This window comes from Leopardus geoffroyi, chromosome B3, assembly GCF_018350155.1.
Source record: "Leopardus geoffroyi isolate Oge1 chromosome B3, O.geoffroyi_Oge1_pat1.0, whole genome shotgun sequence".
Taxonomy (NCBI): Eukaryota; Metazoa; Chordata; class Mammalia; order Carnivora; family Felidae; genus Leopardus; species Leopardus geoffroyi.
Window position 1 is genome coordinate 84,496,619 of NC_059337.1, and position 20,849 is coordinate 84,517,467.

General features: G+C 38.1%; 1 protein-coding gene across 4 annotated transcripts in view; it reads right to left on the reverse strand.

Annotated features, from left to right (window-relative positions):
* LOC123583558 overlaps positions 1-20,849 on the reverse strand; it is a 53,006-nt gene that overhangs the window by 9,342 nt on the left and 22,815 nt on the right. For all 4 annotated transcript variants that reach the window (XM_045450694.1, XM_045450695.1, XM_045450692.1 and 1 more), the window contains exons 3-7: positions 20,066-20,204; positions 16,413-16,534; positions 14,614-14,724; positions 6,076-6,182; positions 2,330-2,420 (exon numbers count right to left, since the gene is read on the reverse strand). In XM_045450694.1, coding sequence (XP_045306650.1) covers positions 2,330-2,420; positions 6,076-6,182; positions 14,614-14,724; positions 16,413-16,534; positions 20,066-20,204 — 570 coding nt within the window. The remainder of the gene's footprint in view (positions 1-2,329; positions 2,421-6,075; positions 6,183-14,613; positions 14,725-16,412; positions 16,535-20,065; positions 20,205-20,849) is intronic.

The window sequence follows — 20,849 nt, forward strand, 5'->3', positions numbered from 1 at the left end:
TTATTTTGAGAGAGACACAGAGAGCGCAAGTGGGGGAGGGGCACAGAGGGAGAGAGAGAGAATCCCAAGCAGGCTCTGTGCTGCCAGCGCAGAGACTGACGCAGGGCTCGAACTCATGAAACCATGAGATCATGACCTGATCCAAAACCAAGAGTCAGACACTCAACTGACTGAGCCACCCAGGTGCCCCTCATATGAACAATTCTTTGCTGTACTACATGGCAGGTCTGCGGATTCAGGATTTAATTTACTATGATTTTGGAACTTGAAAGAAAAAAGAAAATGCAGAATAGAGTAATTGTTTTAATGTAACTAGTTTAATAATTATTATTAGGTTTAAACAATAAAAGACTAGAACAATGAGAATACACAGAGAACAGAAAAAACTATTCATACATACACAGTGATGGTGCTAAGGGACTGCATGAGAGGGGCTAATCTACTCCCCCCCATAACTTTTATCTGCTCCCCCCACCTTCCTCTGCATTGTAAACTTGAGTCTCCATGGCACAGAAATTCTAGAGACACCAATGAATATATCTGGTTAAAGAAGATTCATTAAACAAGAAAGCAATAAAGTTATTAAAAAATTTATGTATAAATTTATGTATGAATACTTATGTATTAAGTAATAATTTCCAGTGGTTATCTAGACAGATTTACATATTTAGCGTGAAAATTGCTATTTTGTTAAGTGAAAATTCACCAAGTTACTTCAAATCTATATAGAAATAATAAATTGGAGACCATATATTTAAAAGACACATTTTTATAAGTATGGAAAAGTATGGCAGGATTATACCACTCATGAGATGGGTCTCTCCGGAAAAGAATTAAATGGAGGGAATGGGGAGATTAACATCTTTTTTTTTAATATATCTCAGGATTATTTCCCTTTTTATGGCAAACATGAATTACTTTTGTAATTTAGATGATTAACAAAAAGTTCTTACAGTATTATTGATGATTGTTTAGTCTTTTTTTAAGGAAGAAATAGATACTTAAATTTGGCAATGCTTATAGGTAAGGAAAGCGCTACTAAAAAAAACTATAGCACTCCGTTATTGAGAAATACAACAGTATCTTTCATCTGGGGGTCTCTAAGAACTTTATAAATACTAATGAATCTTTATATAAAGGTCAATTTATTGGGTTGAAACTTAGTAAGTATGGGCCTTATTTATTTTATTTTTAAAAATCTGTCCTTTTCAAAAAAATGTTTATTTTTTTTTTTTTTAAATTTTTTTTTTCAACGTTTATTTATTTTTGGGACAGAGAGAGACAGAGCATGAACGGGGGAGGGGCAGAGAGAGAGGGAGACACAGAATCGGAAATAGGCTCCAGGCTCTGAGCCATCAGCCCAGAGCCCGGCGCGGGGCTCGAACTCACGGACCGCGAGATCGTGACCTGGCTGAAGTCGGACGCTTAACCGACTGCGCCACCCAGGCGCCCCCCCCTTTTTTTTTTTTTTTTTAAATGTTTATTTTTGAGAAAGAGAGAGAAAGCCTGTTGGAGAGGGGCAGAGAGATAGACAGAGAATCCAGAGCAGCCTCCACCCTGTCAACACAAAGCCAGACATGGGACTCAAATCCATGATGAGATCACAACTTTAGCCAAAGTCGTATGTTCAACCTACTGAGCCACTCAGGTGCTCTGGGTTTATTTTATACGGAGAATCTGAGGAACAAAGAAGTGGACTGCATAAGATTCCAAACTACACAGAGTACACGGACCTCCAATCTACATATCTTATTCTAGAAGCCTTGAACAACTCTGTTCCTTTTGTTCTAAGGGAAATGTTATGATGTGGGTGTTCTAAGCTTCTTACAAACATTTAAGAGCATTTGTTAACCTAAAACTGTAACCCCCCAGTTGGAAAAACCAGGTGGAGAAGCAAAGGAATCAATACCAAGATAAGAATTATAATTTCTGAGCTCTTGAGGTCAATGAAAAAACTACAAACCAGTTCTTAAGCCATAGGCTTTTGCATTCTTTCAATCATATGTCACTATATCCAGAAAAAGCATTTCCAGAATATTGTAATAGCTACCAGAAAAAAGTAGAAGAGGGGCAACTGGGTGGCTCAGTTGGTTAAGCGGACAACTTCGGCTCAGGTCACGAGTTCATGGGTCTGAGCCCTGAGTTAGGCTCTGTGCTGACAGCTCAGAGTCTGGAGCCTGCTTCGGATTCTGTGTCTCCCTCTCTTTTTGCCCCTCCCCTGCTCATGCTCTGTCTCTCTAAAATAAATAAAAATGTTTAAAAAAAAAAAAAAGAAAAAAGTAGAAGAAAAGTTTTGACAATAAAAATGCTGGGAAAGAGGCTTACATACCTGAAGACTTGAGAGAGAATCTTCAAGGCTTGGTACTGTTACTAATAAGGATCCTTGTTTCCTTACATTATGGCTGATATATTCCCAGGCTCTGCAACATATTAAAAACTTATATTTTAGGTTTTACCAGATACTGAACACATAAAAAAAAAAAAGGAAATGACAAGAGAAAATGCAGCATAAGCAATACCTAGAAATCCAGGTGGGCAAAAGTGTTTGCCTGCAGGAAACAGGATTATAGCAGCAAATTAGAAATTGGGAAATTTTTCAGTTCAGTATTGAAGAGATTTAGCAAGATAGGGATTTGTGTTACTACCAGGTACTGTAAGGCAAAAACTCAGTTCTTAGGACCAATACACAAGGTAAAGGTGGATCAGCAGTTAACGCCCCTTAAACTCTTGATGAAGTGTGTCAAAACTGGATCTGCGGATGGAAAAGGGCTGGGGAGAGGCAGAGAGGGGAGAAGGGACGTGGAGAAAGGCCACAGAAGCCAGAAACCAAGAAAAAGCTAACAATAAAGCAGAATATGTAGATTACATTTTTAAAAATAACATCAAGAGTGAAATCATACTTTATTTGTTTGTCAAAAATATTTAATGGAAAGACTTCTGGACAATATGGTTTAGTGGGGCCAGCCTGGTTGAAAGCATGACGAAATACCAGGTACATATGTATGTGCCAGAGGGCAACACCTGAGCAGTTGTGACTCACTTTAATGCAGACATGAACTGGATTCTCACGTACACGAGTCTTGACAGTGCACCCTGCTACTGGGGAGCGATGGTCAGCAAAGCAGGGATGGGCATCCCTTGCAACAGGCACGTGGGCAGCAGTGTCATTTGTATTTATTTTAGTTACAACAATTTATTAGGTTTAGTATTCTGGAGTTTATTAGGCAAAATGATACAAATGTTCTTTTTTCTTAGGCTAGATCTAAAATCATGTAGCAGTGCTTGATAACAGTCCCTGTGCTTGGGTTAGAGCTATTGTTTTGATGTGGTGCCTTAAAAATGATGTATTTTACAAGTTTATTTAATAAGAATGAAGAAGTTGAGTACATTGGCACGGTTGGTCATGGCTCTCAAAATACTGGTAAGCTGTCACTGTAGGAGTTGTATCTGTTTTACCTAATAAAAAAATGCATTGAGGCACCTTTGAAACTAACAATTACTCTACAAATCTGGGGTGTTACCCTGCAATGAGATCTAAATTATTCTGAAGCCTCAGACTTTCCTGAGTACACATTTTCTTATAAAATTTTTTTTTTCAACGTTTATTTATTTATTTTTTTGGGACAGAGAGAGACAGAGCATGAACAGGGGAGGGGCAGAGAGAGAGGGAGACACAGAATCAGAAACAGGCTCCAGGCTCTGAGCCATCAGCCCAGAGCCTGACGCGGGGCTCGAACTCACGGACAGCGAGATCGTGACCTGGCTGAAGTCGGACGCTTAACCGACTGCGCCACCCAGGCGCCCCCACATTTTCTATTATTATGATATATTTCTGTTTTCTCTTATATACTAACTCCTATAGCAATATCATCCCACTTGTCCCAGGTTCTAATTAAGACTACAAGTCTTTGGAGGCTATATGTAATGCCATCTGTTCCTTTGCACTTAGTACAATACAAAATTAATACAGCTAAATGATCAGTTTCTTCAGAATGATTCCAATGTCAGAATACTTTACTATGTGTTCTAAACATTCTCTTATATACTGTCATTCATTACTATAACCTGCATATATTTAGATTTCATTGCACTAGACTAATTTAGGAGAAATGACTGAACCAACATATGTGGCCAAAACCTATTCACTGAACAATAAGAGTTTGTGACTGAATGTACCAAGAAAGCTTTTAAAACAGCCCAAACATTCAGCAGTATTTCCAATATCAAGTTCACCAGTAGCTTTCACCAGTCTTCAGTAGTCTAAATCTTTCTACAATGAATCTCCAAAGATTTTAAGGTGTTTTTCTCTTTTAACTTCTTGTACAACATAAACCTGGTTAATATTTCATTCTCCAACAATCATGTAATGTTTTGGCTACTGGTCATTAACTTAAAAAGGTAAAGAGCTAATCATACTTTGTCCACTGGAAATTAAGTTTAAAGAAAGCACCATTATTAAAACAACTTTGCTCATGTTGTGTTTCTGGTCTTTAGCCTGTGACCAAAAATTGTCACTCATTGTGGCTGAGCTTTGACTATATGATTAGCTTTCTGTTGAACTAGTTTCTTTCTTTTTTTAATGTTTACTTATTTATTTTGAAAGAGAAGAATGTGAGCAGGGGAGGGACAGATAGAGAGGGAGAGAGAGAATCCCAAGCAGGCTCCACAACTGGCACGGAGCCTGACGATCCCATGAACCATGAGATCATAAGCTGAGCTGAAATCAAGAGTAGGATGCTTAATCATTGAGCCACCCAGGCGCCCCTGAACTAGTTTCTTTTTAAAATATTTAAATTGTTAATTTCATAGTGACCTTAACCTACTAGTAATGGGTATGGATATATGTATATATTTTTTAATATGAAATTTATTGTCAAATTGGTTTCTATACAACACCCAGTGCTCCCAGTGCTCATCCCAACAGGTGCCCTCCTCAATGCCCGTCACCCATTTTCCCCTCCCTCCCACCCCCATCAGCCCTCTGGATATATGTATTTGTGTGTGTGTGTGTGTGTGTGTGTGTGTGTGTGTGTGTGTGAGAGAGAGAGAGAGAGAGAGAGAGGGAGAAACTTGGGGGCAGGGTGAAGGTAAAAGGTAAAAGGGTGGCAGGATGAAGAGGTTTAGCCATTTGAGAGTCCACTTAGTCATAACTATTTATGGTCTGTAACTATATGCCTTTTTATTTCTCTGAAGTAGAAACCTTATTGATACACCAATCCAAACATTTGTGTAATTCCCTTTCATACATATGGAAAGGAGCTTTCCTGCATCTAGAGTACACATATGCCATTATGATAAATAAAAAGCCAGCAATCCTAACTAGCCAGAAAAATCAGTGTCTCAGACTATGGACCACAGGCATTTTCCAATTAGAGGAACCTACTGGTCCTGATGGATCAAAAAACATCAAACTGTGACAGAGAAGTCAAAAAAGTGGTAACAGATTTGCTGATTTTTCCATTACCTGAAGAGCGGAATAACTCTAGGAACCAACTATTACCACCTTAAAAATATTTTTAGTTTGATAATTAAGCAGTATTTTGGTGAATATTCTTATATCTTGCTTTATACTCACAAAAATTAATTCCCATAATTTTGTGATAGAATAGCACATGAGATGTTTTTTCAAAGAAAATAAAACAGAAAAGAGTAAGTATAAACGCCCACTGGGAATAGACATTTTATTGCATCTGTGATTGCTAAGCAGGTGCTTGAGTCATGATATAATTTTATATATACCCTCCCCCCTGAAAATTAGATGTGATATTCTACAAAGTTAGACAATCAAAGTTTATTTTTATTTTATACATAATGCATTTCCTTGTTAATATAATCTTGTTGAGGTTGTTTTAAAAAATAGTTTAATATGAAAGTATTTCTACTTTATCAATCCTTTATTTTTTTAAAAAAATATGCATTTATTTAAGTAATCTCTACACCCAATGTAGGGCTTGAACTCATAACCCCAACATTAAGAGTTGCCTGGTTGACTGAGCCAGCCAAGTGCCCCACTAACCCCTTTTCATACTTTGCTGAATATAGTTTAACAGATTCTTGCTTGAATAAATAACATACCTGGCCTGTTCTGCCTCATCAAGAAAATATTCGAAGACGTTATTCATTATAACAACATCAGCATTTTGCAGAAGTGAACCTTGGGTACAGACGTCTGCATGAAGCACCTAAAGAAGAATGAGTTCATTTAAGAAAACAAAGATACCGTATTATATAACCAAAGAAGAAATATTTATTGGCTCAATGATGTTGTTGAGGCAATATGAGAAGTTAACCTACTTAAAATGGGAGAAAGAACAGTATATTTAATAGTACTGTCTAGGGGAGATACTTGATATCTAATGAAAACCATAAACTTGTGAAAATTTGTTTTAGATGGATTTATTTATACATATATACATATATAAAATTTATTCATATAATTATAGTCTTTTAATCTCCAGTTCAGAGCTTTTTCTCACTATGATTATATCATTAATTGTTAAGAGTCAAAGGCCCTAGGGTCAAATTCTGGCTCCATCATCAATGGAGTTTGTATACTTAGGCAGTCAGTATCCTCATAAATAAACTGGAATATATCTATTATGATTCACAGAATCAAATGGGATCATATAAAAACAATAAAAGTAATTGATACACTGTAAAATGTTAATAAGCTTATTGGCTTTGTCTAACTTTTCATCTAAAATTTACTTGATATATTATTTATCTAAAAAAGCTAACAAGATAATTTATTTAAAAACTATACGCCTAGGGGCACCTGGGTGGCTCAGTCAGTTGGGTGTCCGACTTTGGCTCAGGTTCTGTGCTGACAGCTCAAAGCCTGAAGCCTGCTTCAGATTCTGTGTCTCCCCCTTCTCTGCTCCTCCCCTGCTTGCACTCTGTTTCTCTCTCACAAAAATAAATCAACACTAAAAAAAAAATTAAAAAAAATTTTTTTAACTATATGCCTCATACCCCAAACAATAGAATACCTAGGAATAAATTTATTCAAGGAGGTTAAAGACCTGTACTTTGAAAACAAACACTGATGAAAGAAATTCAAGATGACACAAAGAAATGGAAAGACATTTCATGTTCATGGGCTGGAAGAACAAATATTGTTAAAATATCTATACTACTCAAAACAAGACTTAATGGAATCCCTATCAAAACGCCAACAGCTGGGGCGCCTGGGTGGCGCAGTCGGTTGGGTGTCCGACTTCAGCCAGGTCACGATCTCGCGGTCCGTGAGTTCGAGCCCCGCGTCGGGCTCTGGGCTGATGGCTCGGAGCCTGGAGCCTGTTTCTGATTCTGTGTCTCCCTCTCTCTCTGCCCCTCCCCTGTTCATGCTCTGTCTCTCTCTGTCCCAAAAATAAATAAACGTTGAAAAAAAAAAAATTAAAAAAAAAAAAAAAAAAAAAACGCCAACAGCAATTTTCACAGAACTAGAACAAACAATCCTAAATTTTGTATCGAATTACAAAGGATCCTAAATGGCCAAAGCAAACTTGAAAAAGAAAAACAAAACTGGAGATAACACAATTCTAGACTTCAAGTTGTATTACAAAGTTGGAGTGATCAAAACAGTATGGTTCTGGCACAAATATAGACACCTAAATCAATGAACAGAATAGAAAACCCAGAAATAAATCCACAACTATGTGGTCAATTAATCTTTGACAAAAGAGGCAAGAATATGCAACAAGAAAAAGACAGTGTCTTTAACAAATGGTGTTGGGAAAACTGTACAGCTACATGCAAAAGTATGAAACTGAACTCCTTTCTTACACCATATACAGAAATAAACTCAAAATGGAGTAAAGACCTAAAGGTGAGACCTGAAACCATAAAAATCCTAGAAGAGAGTACAGGTAATAATTTCTCTGACACTGGCTATAGCAACATCTTTCTAGATAGATCTCCCAAGGCAAGGGAAACAAAAGGAAAAATAAACTATTGGGACTATATCAAAATGAAAAGCTTCTGTACAGCAAAGGAAACAATCAACAAAACTAAATGACAAACTCCTGAATGGTAAACGATATTTGCAAATGACATATCTGATAAAGGGTTAGCATCCAAAATCTATAAAGAACATATAAGACTCAACACCAAAAAACCAAATAATCCAACTAAATGGGCAGAAGACCTGAAGAGACATTTCTCCAAAGAAGACGTATAGATGGCCAACAGACACATGAAAAGATGCTCAACATTACTCATCATCAGGGAAATGTAAATCAGAACTACAATGAGATATCACTTCACATCTGTCAGAGTGACTAAAATAAAAAACACAAGAAACAACAAATGTTGGCAAGGATATAGAGAAAAGGAAACCTTCATGCACTACTGGTGGGAATGCAAACTGAGGCAGCCACTGTGGAAGACAGTATGGAGGTTCCTCAAATAGGTAAAAATAGGACTACTGTATGATCCATTACTCGCAGTACTGGGTAGTTACTGAAAACATATAAAAGCACTAATTCAAAGGGACACATGCACCCCTATGTTTACTGCAGCATTCTTTACAATACCCAAATTATGGCAGCAGTCCCAGTGTCCACCAACAGATGAATGGATAAAGAAGGGGTGGTATATGTATGTATGTGTACATATATATATACACACACACAATGGAATATTAGTCAGTCATAAATAAGAATGAAACTTGCCATTTGCAGTAACATGAACGGAGCTAGAGAGTATAATGCTAAGTGAAATAAGTCAGAGAAGGACAAATACCATATGATTTCACTCAAGTGTGGAATTTATGAAAACAAAGGGAAAAAAGAGAGAGACAAAGTAAAAAACGGAATCTTAACCTTAGAGAACAAACTGATGGTCAGCAGAGGGGAGGTGGGTGGGAGGATGGGTGAAATAGGTGATGGGGATTAAAGAGTACACTTATCATGATGAGCACAGAGTAATGTATAGAATTGTTGTATTATATTGTACACCTGAAACTAATATAACACTGTATGTTAACTATACTGGAATTAGAACAAAAAACTTAATAATAAAAAATAAAAACTATATACCTCAAAAAATTAACCTAGACCAGAATCAACAAATCTTACAGAGCACAGGCAAGATAACAAGAGAAAACATCTATTTTCTGAAGAGCAAAACAAACCTCTTTTCTTTAAAAAAATTTTTTTAATGTTTATTTATTTTGGAGAGAGAGAGAGAGACAGAGTGTGATCAGTGAAGGGGCAGATAGAGAGGGAGACACAGAACTGGAAGTGGGCTCCAGGCTCCAGGCTGTCAGCACAGAGCCTGTCTCAGGGCTTGAACTCACGAACTGTGAGATCATGACCCAAGTTGAAGTCGGAGGCTTAACCAACTGAGCCACCCAGATGCCCCAGAACAAACCTCTTTTCATTTTAAAAAGAAGAGAAAAAGTTAAACTATTTTGTATCATATGATTTCTTTGGTCTTACAAATAAATAGTGTTCAGAATGTTGTAGAGTCTGATTTTTAACATATTAAAAAAAATTTATTTTTAAGTTTTATTTATTTATTTATTTATTTATTTATTTATTTATTTGGAGCGAGCATGAGCAGGGGAGGGGCAAAGAGAGGGAGAGAGAATCCCAAGCAGGCTCCGTGTTGTTAGTACAGAGCCTGACACAAGGCTCAAACTCATTAACCGAGAGATCATGACCTGAGCCGAAGTCAGATGACCAACTGAACTGTGAAATCCCGACCTGAGCCAAAATCAATTCAGATGCTTAATCATCTGAGTCACCCAGGCACCCTTGATTCTTAACATATTTTATTCTTTAAGTAGTAAAAATACTAAAATAGTTTAAATTAAGTGGGTCTGGGGCGCCTGGGTGGTGCAGTCGGTTAAGCGTCCGACTTCAGCCAGGTCACGATCTCCCGGTCCGTGAGTTTGAGCCCCGCGTCAGGCTCTGGGCTGATGGCTCAGAGCCTGGAGCCTGTTTCCGATTCTGTGTCTCCCTCTCTCTCTGCCCCTCCCCCGTTCATGCTCTGTCTCTCTCTGTCCCAAAAATAAATAAACGTTGAAAAAAAAAAAAAATTAAGTGGGTCTGTAGTCTCTGAACCACACCTTTTGACATGTTGTTCCTGAACACACTTAGAAAACACTCACTTTAAAATTTCTTTAAAAAAAAAATTTTTTTTAACGTTTATTTCTGAGAGACAGAACATGAGTGGGGGAAGGGCAAGAGAGAGGGAGGTACAGAATTTGAAACAGGCTCTAGGCTCTGAGCTGTCAGCACAGAGCCCGATGTGGGGCTCGAACCCATGAACTGTGAGATCATGACCAGAGCCAAAGTCTGACACCCAACTGACCGAGCCACCCAAGCTCCCCTCACTTTAAACTTCCTAAACATGTTGCTGAGATATGAAATAGGTATGCAAATTAACCTATGGATATAGTATAGCTCTCATATAGTTTCCTCTTCTTCTTTCCTATCTCTGTTCACTCTCTCACACCTCATCCCACAGATAGGGTAAAAAAATATGGTGGATCAATTAATTATGGCAACCAATAGAGGTCCCAGGGCAACCCCTCAAAATGGCTCTGGACAAACTGGAATGCTAACAAGGCAAAGGCCACAAGGCAACCAAAATCAATTTAACCAATTTTTTTTTTTTTTTTTCAACGTTTATTTATTTTTGGGACAGAGAGAGACAGAGCATGAATGGGGGAGGGGCAGAGAGAGAGGGAGACACAGAATCGGAAACAGGCTCCAGGCTCTGAGCCATCAGCCCAGAGCCCAACGCGGGGCTCGAACTCACGGACCGCGAGATCGTGACCTGGCTGAAGTCGGACGCTTAACCGACTGCGCCACCCAGGCGCCCCTAATTTAACCAATTTTTAATGGACACCTCCTATATATAAGATACTTTGCAAGGAGATATAACATGATGAATGAGATACACTATCTATACTCAAATACTTTATAATCTAGTAATGGGATGAAACAGCTATGCTGGTAACTCTAAATCCCATCAAAGGAATAAGCAAGATATGAATAAAGGAAAATTCACCTTTAGCCTAAAAGAAAGGGAAGAATTTAAATCAATGGGTCTTTTCATAAAGTGCATAAGACACATGGCATGTACTCTAGTACTTTCCTGAAACCCCATTATAATAAAAATATAGGGTTTTTAGAAAAGAAGATGTATACCTACAAAGATGAAGAGAATAGGAAAGCAAACAACAGACATAAAATTTACATGTTAAGGGGGTGCTTTGGCCGGCTCAGTTGGTAGAGCATGAGACTCTTGATCTCAGGGTTGTAAGTTCGAGCCCCACGTTGGGTGTAGAGATTACTTAAAATAAAATCTAAAAAAAATTAGTATGTTAGGAAAAAAAGAGGAACTAATAAGGAATTTAGGACCAGAAAAATCTGATTTCTAAGTAGATTATGTATAATTCTAAATATTCTATACATATCTATAATTCTACATATTTAGTTATATACATAATTCTATACATATATATATTTTATATAGAATAAAAATATGTATCTATATATAAGCACATATATATCTATAATATACATATATTCTATATATTTCTAGACCTATAGAAAGCAAAGATCCAGCCTTGATTTATACTACAGAATCTTAAAAAGGCTTATATTTGGTGGTACTGGGCATTTCTGGGTGAAGGAGTACAGACAAATGCTAAAAATAAGGTAATTTGGTTGAAAGTCAGTTTTAGAAGCACCCAGACCCCTATACACCTCTGCCCTGCCCCAGCAACAGAGGTTTATTCTCTGCAAAGGATAAAATGCAAAGGTGTCTGGGTCAGGGGATATCAGGACTAGCTGAAAGACAGGCTAATGTACTGAAAACAAGGGAAGTAAGGAAATAACGCAGACAGGATGCTGTGAATCCCTCACGTCTCAATTCTTTTCCTCTATCCCTCAGTCCCCAGGATGTTGTTTGCCATTTAGTAAGGAGACTGGAAAGGTTTTCTCCGGGCAATCAGACCAGCCCAAGAGGAAAGATCTTAAGCTACTTTATCAGATATTCTCCAACTAATTAACTACCCAAACAAGATCACTCAACAGTGAAGCCCACAGTGCTCAGAATCCCCACCTAAGTGCTGAGAAATTCAACCAGCCTTTTTGTTTCTCACTTTCAAGTATGAACAGACAACCAAGGATTCTTAGACTTCTGAGGAAAGTCCTGTCAAAAAAGACCAAACACAAACTACAACAAAACAAAACACAGAGACTGAGCCTTAAAGGGTGGATGGGTTTCAACAGATACTATAAAAAATAGTCCTACAATTCCTTTCTGTTGATCTTAGGGCCTCTCAAACACAACAATTATCTTTAGCATCAAGGAAGGAAACTGTGAAGGTTGCCAATAAAATGGTATAAAAACAGCTTTCTGCCATTGGGTTACTAATAGCCACCGAAGCCATAAGCTGGGAAAGTATGTGGGATGGGCATGCATCCACATATACTCCTTTGAAAAGTAAGGGGTAAAAATCTTTTAAAATGTAAATAAATGCTTTTTTTTTTAAGTTCATTTATTTAGAGAGAGGGAGAGCATGCACATGAGCAGGGGAGGGGCAGAGAGAGGGAGAGAGAGAATCCCAAGCAGGCTCTGTGAGGTCAGCACAGCACCCCATTTGGGCCCCAACCTCACAAACTGAAATCATGACCTGAGCTGAAATCAAGTCAGATACTTAACCAACTGAGCCACTTGGGCACCCCGTAAATGTTTTATATAACTTTATCATCTTCTTTTTTTTTTTAACGTTTATTTATTTTTGAGACAGAGAGAGACAGAGCATGAACGGGGGAGGGGCAGAGAGAGAGGGAGACAGAGAATCGGAAGCAGGCTCCAGGCTCTGAGCCATCAGCCCAGAGCCCGACGCGGGGCTCGAACTCACGGACCACGAGATTGTGACCTGAGCCGAAGTCGGAGGCTTAACCGACTGAGCCACCCAGGCGCCCCTCATCTTCTTTAAAAAAAAAATAATAAAGTATTTGGTTGTCCATTTATAAACTATGATTCTCAGAGGTCCTGATTTTTATTTCTTATTAAAAAAAATTTTTTTAATGTTTATTTTTGACAGAGAATGAGCACGTGAATGGGGGAGGGGCAGAGAGAAAAGGGTGCAGAGGATCCCAAGCAGCCTCTGCTGACAGCAGAGAGCCCAATGTGGGGTTCGAACTCATAAACCATGAGATCACGACCTGAACTGACGTCAGACGCTTAACCAACTAAGCCACCCAGGTGCTCCAGAGGTCCTAATTTTTAAGTCTCAATTTCCAATTAAATCGACACTACTGTTAGTTATGTGATTCTTATTATCCAAGAGCAATGTGTTTTCGTTCACTAAATATGGGATAGTGAGAACAACCCATGAATTTTTTTACTGGACAATAAATTTACTTTAATCATTTGTCTATTTCTAAGATGAGAAAGAGACAGAGAGAGAGAGAAAAAAGAAAGTTTGGAAGGAGGAAGACCATGAAAACATTTCCTTCAGTAAGAAAGGGGAAGACTAGACCTCAATTGTACTGAGATGTCTTTCAACATCAGATTGCCCTTAACACCAGAGAGCCTTCGATGCTCAATATTTCCCTGCGTTGCCACTAGAAGTATAAGATTGTCACTCAAAGGGTAAGAATTACTGCATTAAGCAAAAAATTTCCTTTCCCCCTTTTGGTTATTTTTGCCCTTACATATAGAAAAAGAGAAAATTTCTGTTGTAGCCCAACCCAGGGCATCATTCCCCTTGAACCGCCATTCTGTGGCATCCACAAAGCCTCCTGAAAGCTTAGAAAAAGAAGAAAGAGAACTGAGAGCATGAATTTTTTTGCTTACTTTCAACGTAAGAATTTAATTAAATACACTTCTGACCAACATCTCAAGGTTCAAAAATGCTACCAAAACTGTACTAAAGTGGAGATTAAAGAGATTAAGAAACAAAATTCCACTTTCTAATAACACTGGGGAGGAAGAGAAATAGGAGTGGAAGATAATTATAATTACATTCATCTTTATTAATGTTTTAAAATATTAAGTCAACTCCACCTATTTCTACACAACAGCAACCAAGAATAGATTCAAAAAGATTTTCTAACTCCAATTCAGAAGAAACTTGGCTAAATTATGGTATAAGATAGACAACAGAAATATACATATATATATATAATTTTTAATGTTTATTTATTTTTGAGAGAGAGAGAGAGAGAGCGAGCAGGGGAAGTGCAAAGAGAGAGAGACACACACACACAGAATCTGAAGCAGGCTCCGGGCTCTAAGCTGTCAGCACAGAGCCCGACACGAGGCTTGAACTCACGGACCGCGAGATCATGACCTAACCCGAAGTCAGACGCTGAACTGACTGAAACACCCAGGCGCCCCTATAACAGAACGTATATTTAAAAAGGTACCTTTAATACAGCTCTGGAAACACAGTCAATGGTACTGTAATAGTGCTGTGTGGGGACAGATGGTACCTATGCTCATGGTGAGCACAGAATAATGTACAGACTTGTCAACCACCATGTTGTACACCTGAAACTAATGTAACACTTTGTGTCGACTGTCCCTCATAAATAAATAAATAAATAAATAAATAAATAAATAAATAAATAAATAAAAGGGTACCTTTATTCTGTCAGTGAACTGGTATTTTTTAATAACCATTTCCTGCAACTGGCAAAAATCTCCATTCAATTCTACTCCATATAGTTGCAGTGCTGAACTGTAAAGATAACCCTGAAAAAGATGAAGACACACTGTGATGCAAATGAATTAACTGTGAGTTCATTTCTACCTAAAATTTAAAAAATCAAACTTAAAAAAAAATGGAATTCAATAAAGTAAAAATAAAACGAAAGATAAATAATAACTTGTAGTGTATGTAAAACTTACAACTTCAAGAACTTAAAAGACTCTTACTGATCAAGACCTTGATTGTAGTTTATTAATTTCTATTATTTAAAAGCAATCATGTTTTGAAAGATTGATCTCTTCTTACTTTTCCTGATAAAACCGTGCATTCAACAAAGTTGGAAGAAAAGTGATCACATACAGATTCTCTGTTTAATACCCTATTTCTGTAATTTCTTGGAAAGTTTTATCAGGGGAAATCAAGAAAGGAGTTAACCCGTGGGGAATATAATGGCAAATCATGCACAGTCTGACACTAGAGGAAGGTGGCTGGAGATGTGTCCTGTTGGGCTTAGGGAAGTCAGTCTGGTGTCTGCAATCTGCCAAAGATAATTGACCAATCAGTCAACAAGAACAATCAAGAACGGACTAGATATTATAACGTATCCATTTTTGGTCGCAATTACAAAAAAAATAATATGGAAGGAAAGGCAAATCATATTCTGAATATCATTTTACATCAACTAACACCCATGTATAAACCAGATTTGTATTCACAGCTCATGATGGATTTTTAGAATATGTTCAACAGAACATATGTAGCTATTCAAAAATTTCTGTTGAATCGTTAACCATATTAATATGGAGAAAAATGACAATATGTTTAAATTTATTAACGCTGCCACATACCTGCACAGCCAGATTTCTTTCAGCTATACACTCTTCCAACAAATCAGAAAATGGACAAGAGTGGAGCAAATATGGTAAACAATCATAATCTCTAATGTTCTCCAAACAATGCCATCTGACGATCTGTATTTTCTACTACAGATATCATTGCTAATTATAGAATGTAAGTCTTAACACTAAAACATAAACTAAGCACTAAAGAGTTAACTTTCTGATTAGAGCAGCAACGGATGCTGGGAACTGATGGTGCCTGTTTCTGGTATGAGTCTCTACTGCTGTTGGCCACATGTTTTAACAAGTCTGCTAATGACAACCAGAAACCACATTTAAGTTTTTTGATAAAACCATTTAAGAACATTAGAAATACTCGTGATTTGAATTTTTTTTAAAAAGCCACCTTGAAGTGATACTTCAGCAACAAATGTCTCCATTCAAACTTGAACCACAGAAAATTGGAGCAAGATGTGTCCTTGGATATTATTTAGTTAGCTTATTTACAGGTGAGGAGCTTGAAGCCAGGGTGTTAAGTGACTTGGTTACGGCCATATGCAATTTCCTAGGTTAGGTAAATTTTATAAAAGTTTTAATAAAAGCTCTTACCAAACCTCAGTCCATCAGTAGTGATGGGCAAAACAGCAAAGTGTTATGAGGGTCACCTGCTTCTGTTTTGTTGCTATTCCTTCATTTGTGTCACAAACTAGTAAAGGATATCAGAGAGCTGGCCTTTGAAATTCCAAGTCCAGTATACTATTTTAACCTCATTATTCTGTTACTCAAATAAATAAAGCCAAGCTGTCACCTTGGATGGTGGCAGGCAAAATTGTTGCTAGCAGGAGAAGAAAGTATTTTCCAAATGTTGAGTGTGTCCACAAGCTGGACTTTACCCCATAAAGGACTGTGCCAAGCCTGGAGCCAACGTCAACCAAGACCTTTCCCGACAGATCAGGGAGGACATGATGATAAATGAACTTCAATTCCATGAGGGAGAAGGAATGAGAAATAAATCCTGGAGAATTAGAACAGAATAAACATCAAATTGTACTTGGGTATTAAATATTCTCTTCTGTATTTCTAATTCTTTAAACCATATTTATAAAGCGTATTTCGTTTTTCTTTTTTTTACTGTTATTTTTTAATGTTTTAATTATTTTTGAAGGGGAGAGAGAGACAAAGCATGAGCAGGGGAAGAGCAGAGAGAGAGGGAGACACAGAATTCGAAGCAGGCTCCAGGCTCTGAGCTGTGAACACAAAGCCTGATGAGGGGCTTGAACTCACGAACTGTGAGATCATGACCTAAGCCAAAGTTGGACGCTTAACCGACTGAACCACCCAGGCACCCCTCTTTTATAATTTTTTAAAATGTTTATTTTTGAGAGAGAGAGAGAGAGAGAGAGAAGGAGGGAGGGAGGGGCAGAGAGAGATGGAGACACAGAATCTGAAGCAGGCTCCAGGCTCTGAGCTGTCAGCACAGAGCCCGACGTGGGGTGCGAACCCACAAATGGTGAGATTATGACCTGAGCTGAAGTTGGATGCCCAATAGATAGAGCCACCCAGGTGCCCCTATAAAGCATATTTCATGTTTTTCTCTTCATCAACAAAGGCCATTCAGAGGTTATTTAGAAAAAATTAATGTGATAATTTTGTACTCATTCACTCTGAGCTGTATTAGAGAAGAATAAACATGAAGTCTCTTGACATTTAGGGAACAGCTACTTAGCAACCTGTCCCTATCCCTGTGCCCCTCACTTCCTTGTCCTTGGTTTTTCCCTTCTTTTCCCTAGGACTCTTATTCTGTGGGAAGCTTCCTAACTCCCATACCATCTGGCTTTCTCCCCTTATCCCAGAGCAACCACAGAACAGCCACACACTACTGCATAGAACACACACTATCAAATGAATGACCATCTCTGGAGTTGTGCAGTGTGGCAGCCCTGACCAACCTAAAATGTGTTCTGGAGTGCAGGAGGAGGCTGGTATGAGGGGAGGCAAAGATATTCCCATAAATTATTTTTATTTCTGAGTTTAATTGCTACAATTTTTTAACTGTTACAAGCCTCCTAGCTCATCTCACTCCATTGTTTGTGTAATCAAGTATCTGGAAGAGCCTGAGTATATTTTTTAAACACTTGCTATATTATGTTCTACCTAATATAATGGTAGGAAGGGGAGATACTTTGGCTGTAAGTAATAGATGGTGGCAAAGAAAATGGGAAGCAGGCAGGCTAATCCCTTGGAAGGAAATAAAGCGTTTGACCACTACTATCCTTTTCTGCCTAGAATCCTCATCCTCACTACCCTCTTGGTCACATTAGTGCTTCTGCCTTGGGTTACAGAGTCATCATTAGTGTCTTACAGCTAGACAAGCCCCTTTTCATAGAAGGAGAGTTCCACAAGATGATAGTTTTCTCAGATTCACTGTAGTTATATGGGCTGGCCTGCACACCTAGTCACTATTTACAACCTGATTTCTATGGGAAAATGCATCTATTTTCCCAAAAAATGCTTTGTAATTTTCAAATTTCTATGTGTCAAACATCTCTCTTCTTTAGACTTCTGCAAATCAGATCTGATATGGTATTATAGTTGTAATTCACTTTTTAGTTTTCCTTTTATGGTTCTTATCTAAGTCCTTTTCTATTCTTGAATTTTAACTATCTCAAATGGAAATTGTGAGTACTATCTAAAAATAGAATCTTAAACAAGTAAATCAGGGAAGTTTAATTCCCCATTATAATATAGAGACAATATATTTGTATTAGCAGCACATTACAAATTTGGTAGTAGTCAACTTTTGACAATGATATTATCTGAGATCAGTAATATCAACACAAGATTACTTACCTGGAGGGGTAGGCCACTATAAGCAATAACTAAATCTAAGTGACCAGGAAGATTGAAATAGCATGTCTAAAGCAACAGCCTAGATGATCATATCCAATTTGAACAAAGAATATATTAACAGAAGAGTTAGCATATTAGCAGCATGGGGTTAGTCTAGCTTCCCATTTGAGACGTAAGTGTTGCATCTTAGGGGCAGAGATGCAAGAGACTTTCTGTCACTAGAGCTGTACTCTCTTATGGACTGGAGATGTTTCACTAGGTCAAATCATGGCCTGAATAAACTCTTTCTCAAGATCATCTTTTTAAGAAAAAATTAAAAAAAAAAGTTTTTTTTAATGTTTATTTATTTTTGAGAGAGAGAGAGAGAGAGAGAGAGAGAGAATGTGAGTGGGGAAGGGGCAGAGAGTGAGAGGGAGACACAGAATCCAAAGCAGGGTCCAGGCTCTGAGCTGTCAGCACAGAGCCCAATGCAGGGCTTGAACCCACGAACCATAAGATCATGACTTGAGCTGAAGTTGGACACTTGATCGATTGAGCCACCCAGGTGCCCCTAAAATTTTTTTTAAATGTTTATTTACATTTGAGAGAGAGAGAGAGACAGACAGACAGACAGTGTGAGTGGGGGAGGGGCAGAGAGACACAAGGGGAGACAGAATCCAAAGCAGGCTCCAGGCTCTGAGCTGTCAGCACAGAGCCCCATGAGGGGCTCGAACTCATGAACGGTGAGATCATGACCTGAGTCGAAGCTGAATGCTTAATCAACTGTGACACCCAGGTGCTCCCAAGATTATCTATCTCTGTCCTCTGAATCCATGCCCATCCAACAATATCTGGTTACTATCTTTTTTTTTTTTTTTAATGTTTATTTCTGAGGGAGAGAGAGAGACAGAGAGAGCGCAAGGAAGAGACAGAGAGAGAGAGGGAGACATAGAACTTGAAGGAGGCTCCAGGCTTTGAGCTGTCAGCACAGAGCCCGACGTGGGGCTGAAACTCGTGAACTGTGATATCATGACCTTAGCCGAATTCGGACGCCCAACCAACTGAGCCACCCAGGTGCCCCTATCTGACTTCTCAAGTAGATGCTTTTATAAGAACATTTCAGCCCCCCTGCAGTTATAGTTCTCATTGTAAATGAATTAGCATTATGGTTTATCTATGAATTTCTTGTAAGTTTGGAAAGTATAAGTTGGTTTCCCTGTACTCAGTTATTTCTGATTAGTTTCTGGACCTGAAAAGTCACTTCTGTGAAAAGCAGAGAGACCCTCCCTGGAGGCATTAAGTGGCCTAACTTTCCTGGGTTAGATTTCTATTTTGCCTCCCTAAACCTCAATAATTGCTAATGGCTATGCTGGAGGTTGGCCTTTTTCTTTCAAAAACCATTGAATGCCTTGGTCAAGAGTTTGCATACTCGGGCAGCTGGGTGGCTTAGTTGACTAAGCGTCTGATTCTTGATTCGGCTCAGGTCATGGTCTCACAGTTGGTGGGATCAAGCCCCACGTCAGGCTCTGTGCTGACAGTGTGAAGCCTGCTTGGGATTCTCTCTCTCCCTCTCTCTCTCTGACCCTCCCCTGCTCGCAAGTGCTCTCTCAAAAATAAATAAACTTAAAATAAAATTAATTAAAAAAAAGAATTTGTATTCTCATGAAATGTAAAGAAAAGACACAAAATCATCAGGTTTGCATAGTTGAATGCCTACCTAAAGGTGCAGTCTGGTGTGAGCCACACACCATACAGTAGTTTCTGCTCATTTTTCCTTCCTCACATAATGAATCAATAAAGTCTTCATCATAAAGGAATGCATCAACGTGCACTGTGGGTTCTGGCTGCTGCTGTATCTGGTGGAGAGAAGAAGAACTTCAAAAGAAACAAAGTACAAAGGAGTCTCTTTTTATTGCTAAATAAGGCAAAACATCAGTGGTTCATATGCTAAAAATCTGAGAGCAAGAACAAGGCACAGAAAGACAAGTTTCACTTATTGAAGAGCAACCCTGTTCTTCTTTCATTTTATTTCTGAGACAATTAGAAACTTTTAAGTTGATGCAAAATGACACAAAACATGGCCATGAGAAATATATAAAATTTGAGTTAAAGGAGTATTTTGAGACCATCCTGTCCATCCTAAGTAGTATATTTTACAGAGAAAGAAACTGATACTCAGATTTCTCTAAAGAAAATGACCATAAGAAAGAATTGAAACTAAAACTAATACCACGTTCTTCTGAGTCCTACATGTCAGTGACTACCCATCAAAATACTTAGCAAGTAATCTTAGCCCAGAGACAAAGTTTTCAAATAATAAAGATGTTAGTAAAATTTCTTGCTGACAATTAATAGCCCTTTATTAATACTGGCAAAACATGATATAATAGCAAGTGGCTACAAAGAAAAAATGTCTGATTCTTTTTACCTTAACTATAATAAAGAATCAACCTATTTACTTAGAGACCTACAAAATTATATCTATACCTACACATACATGA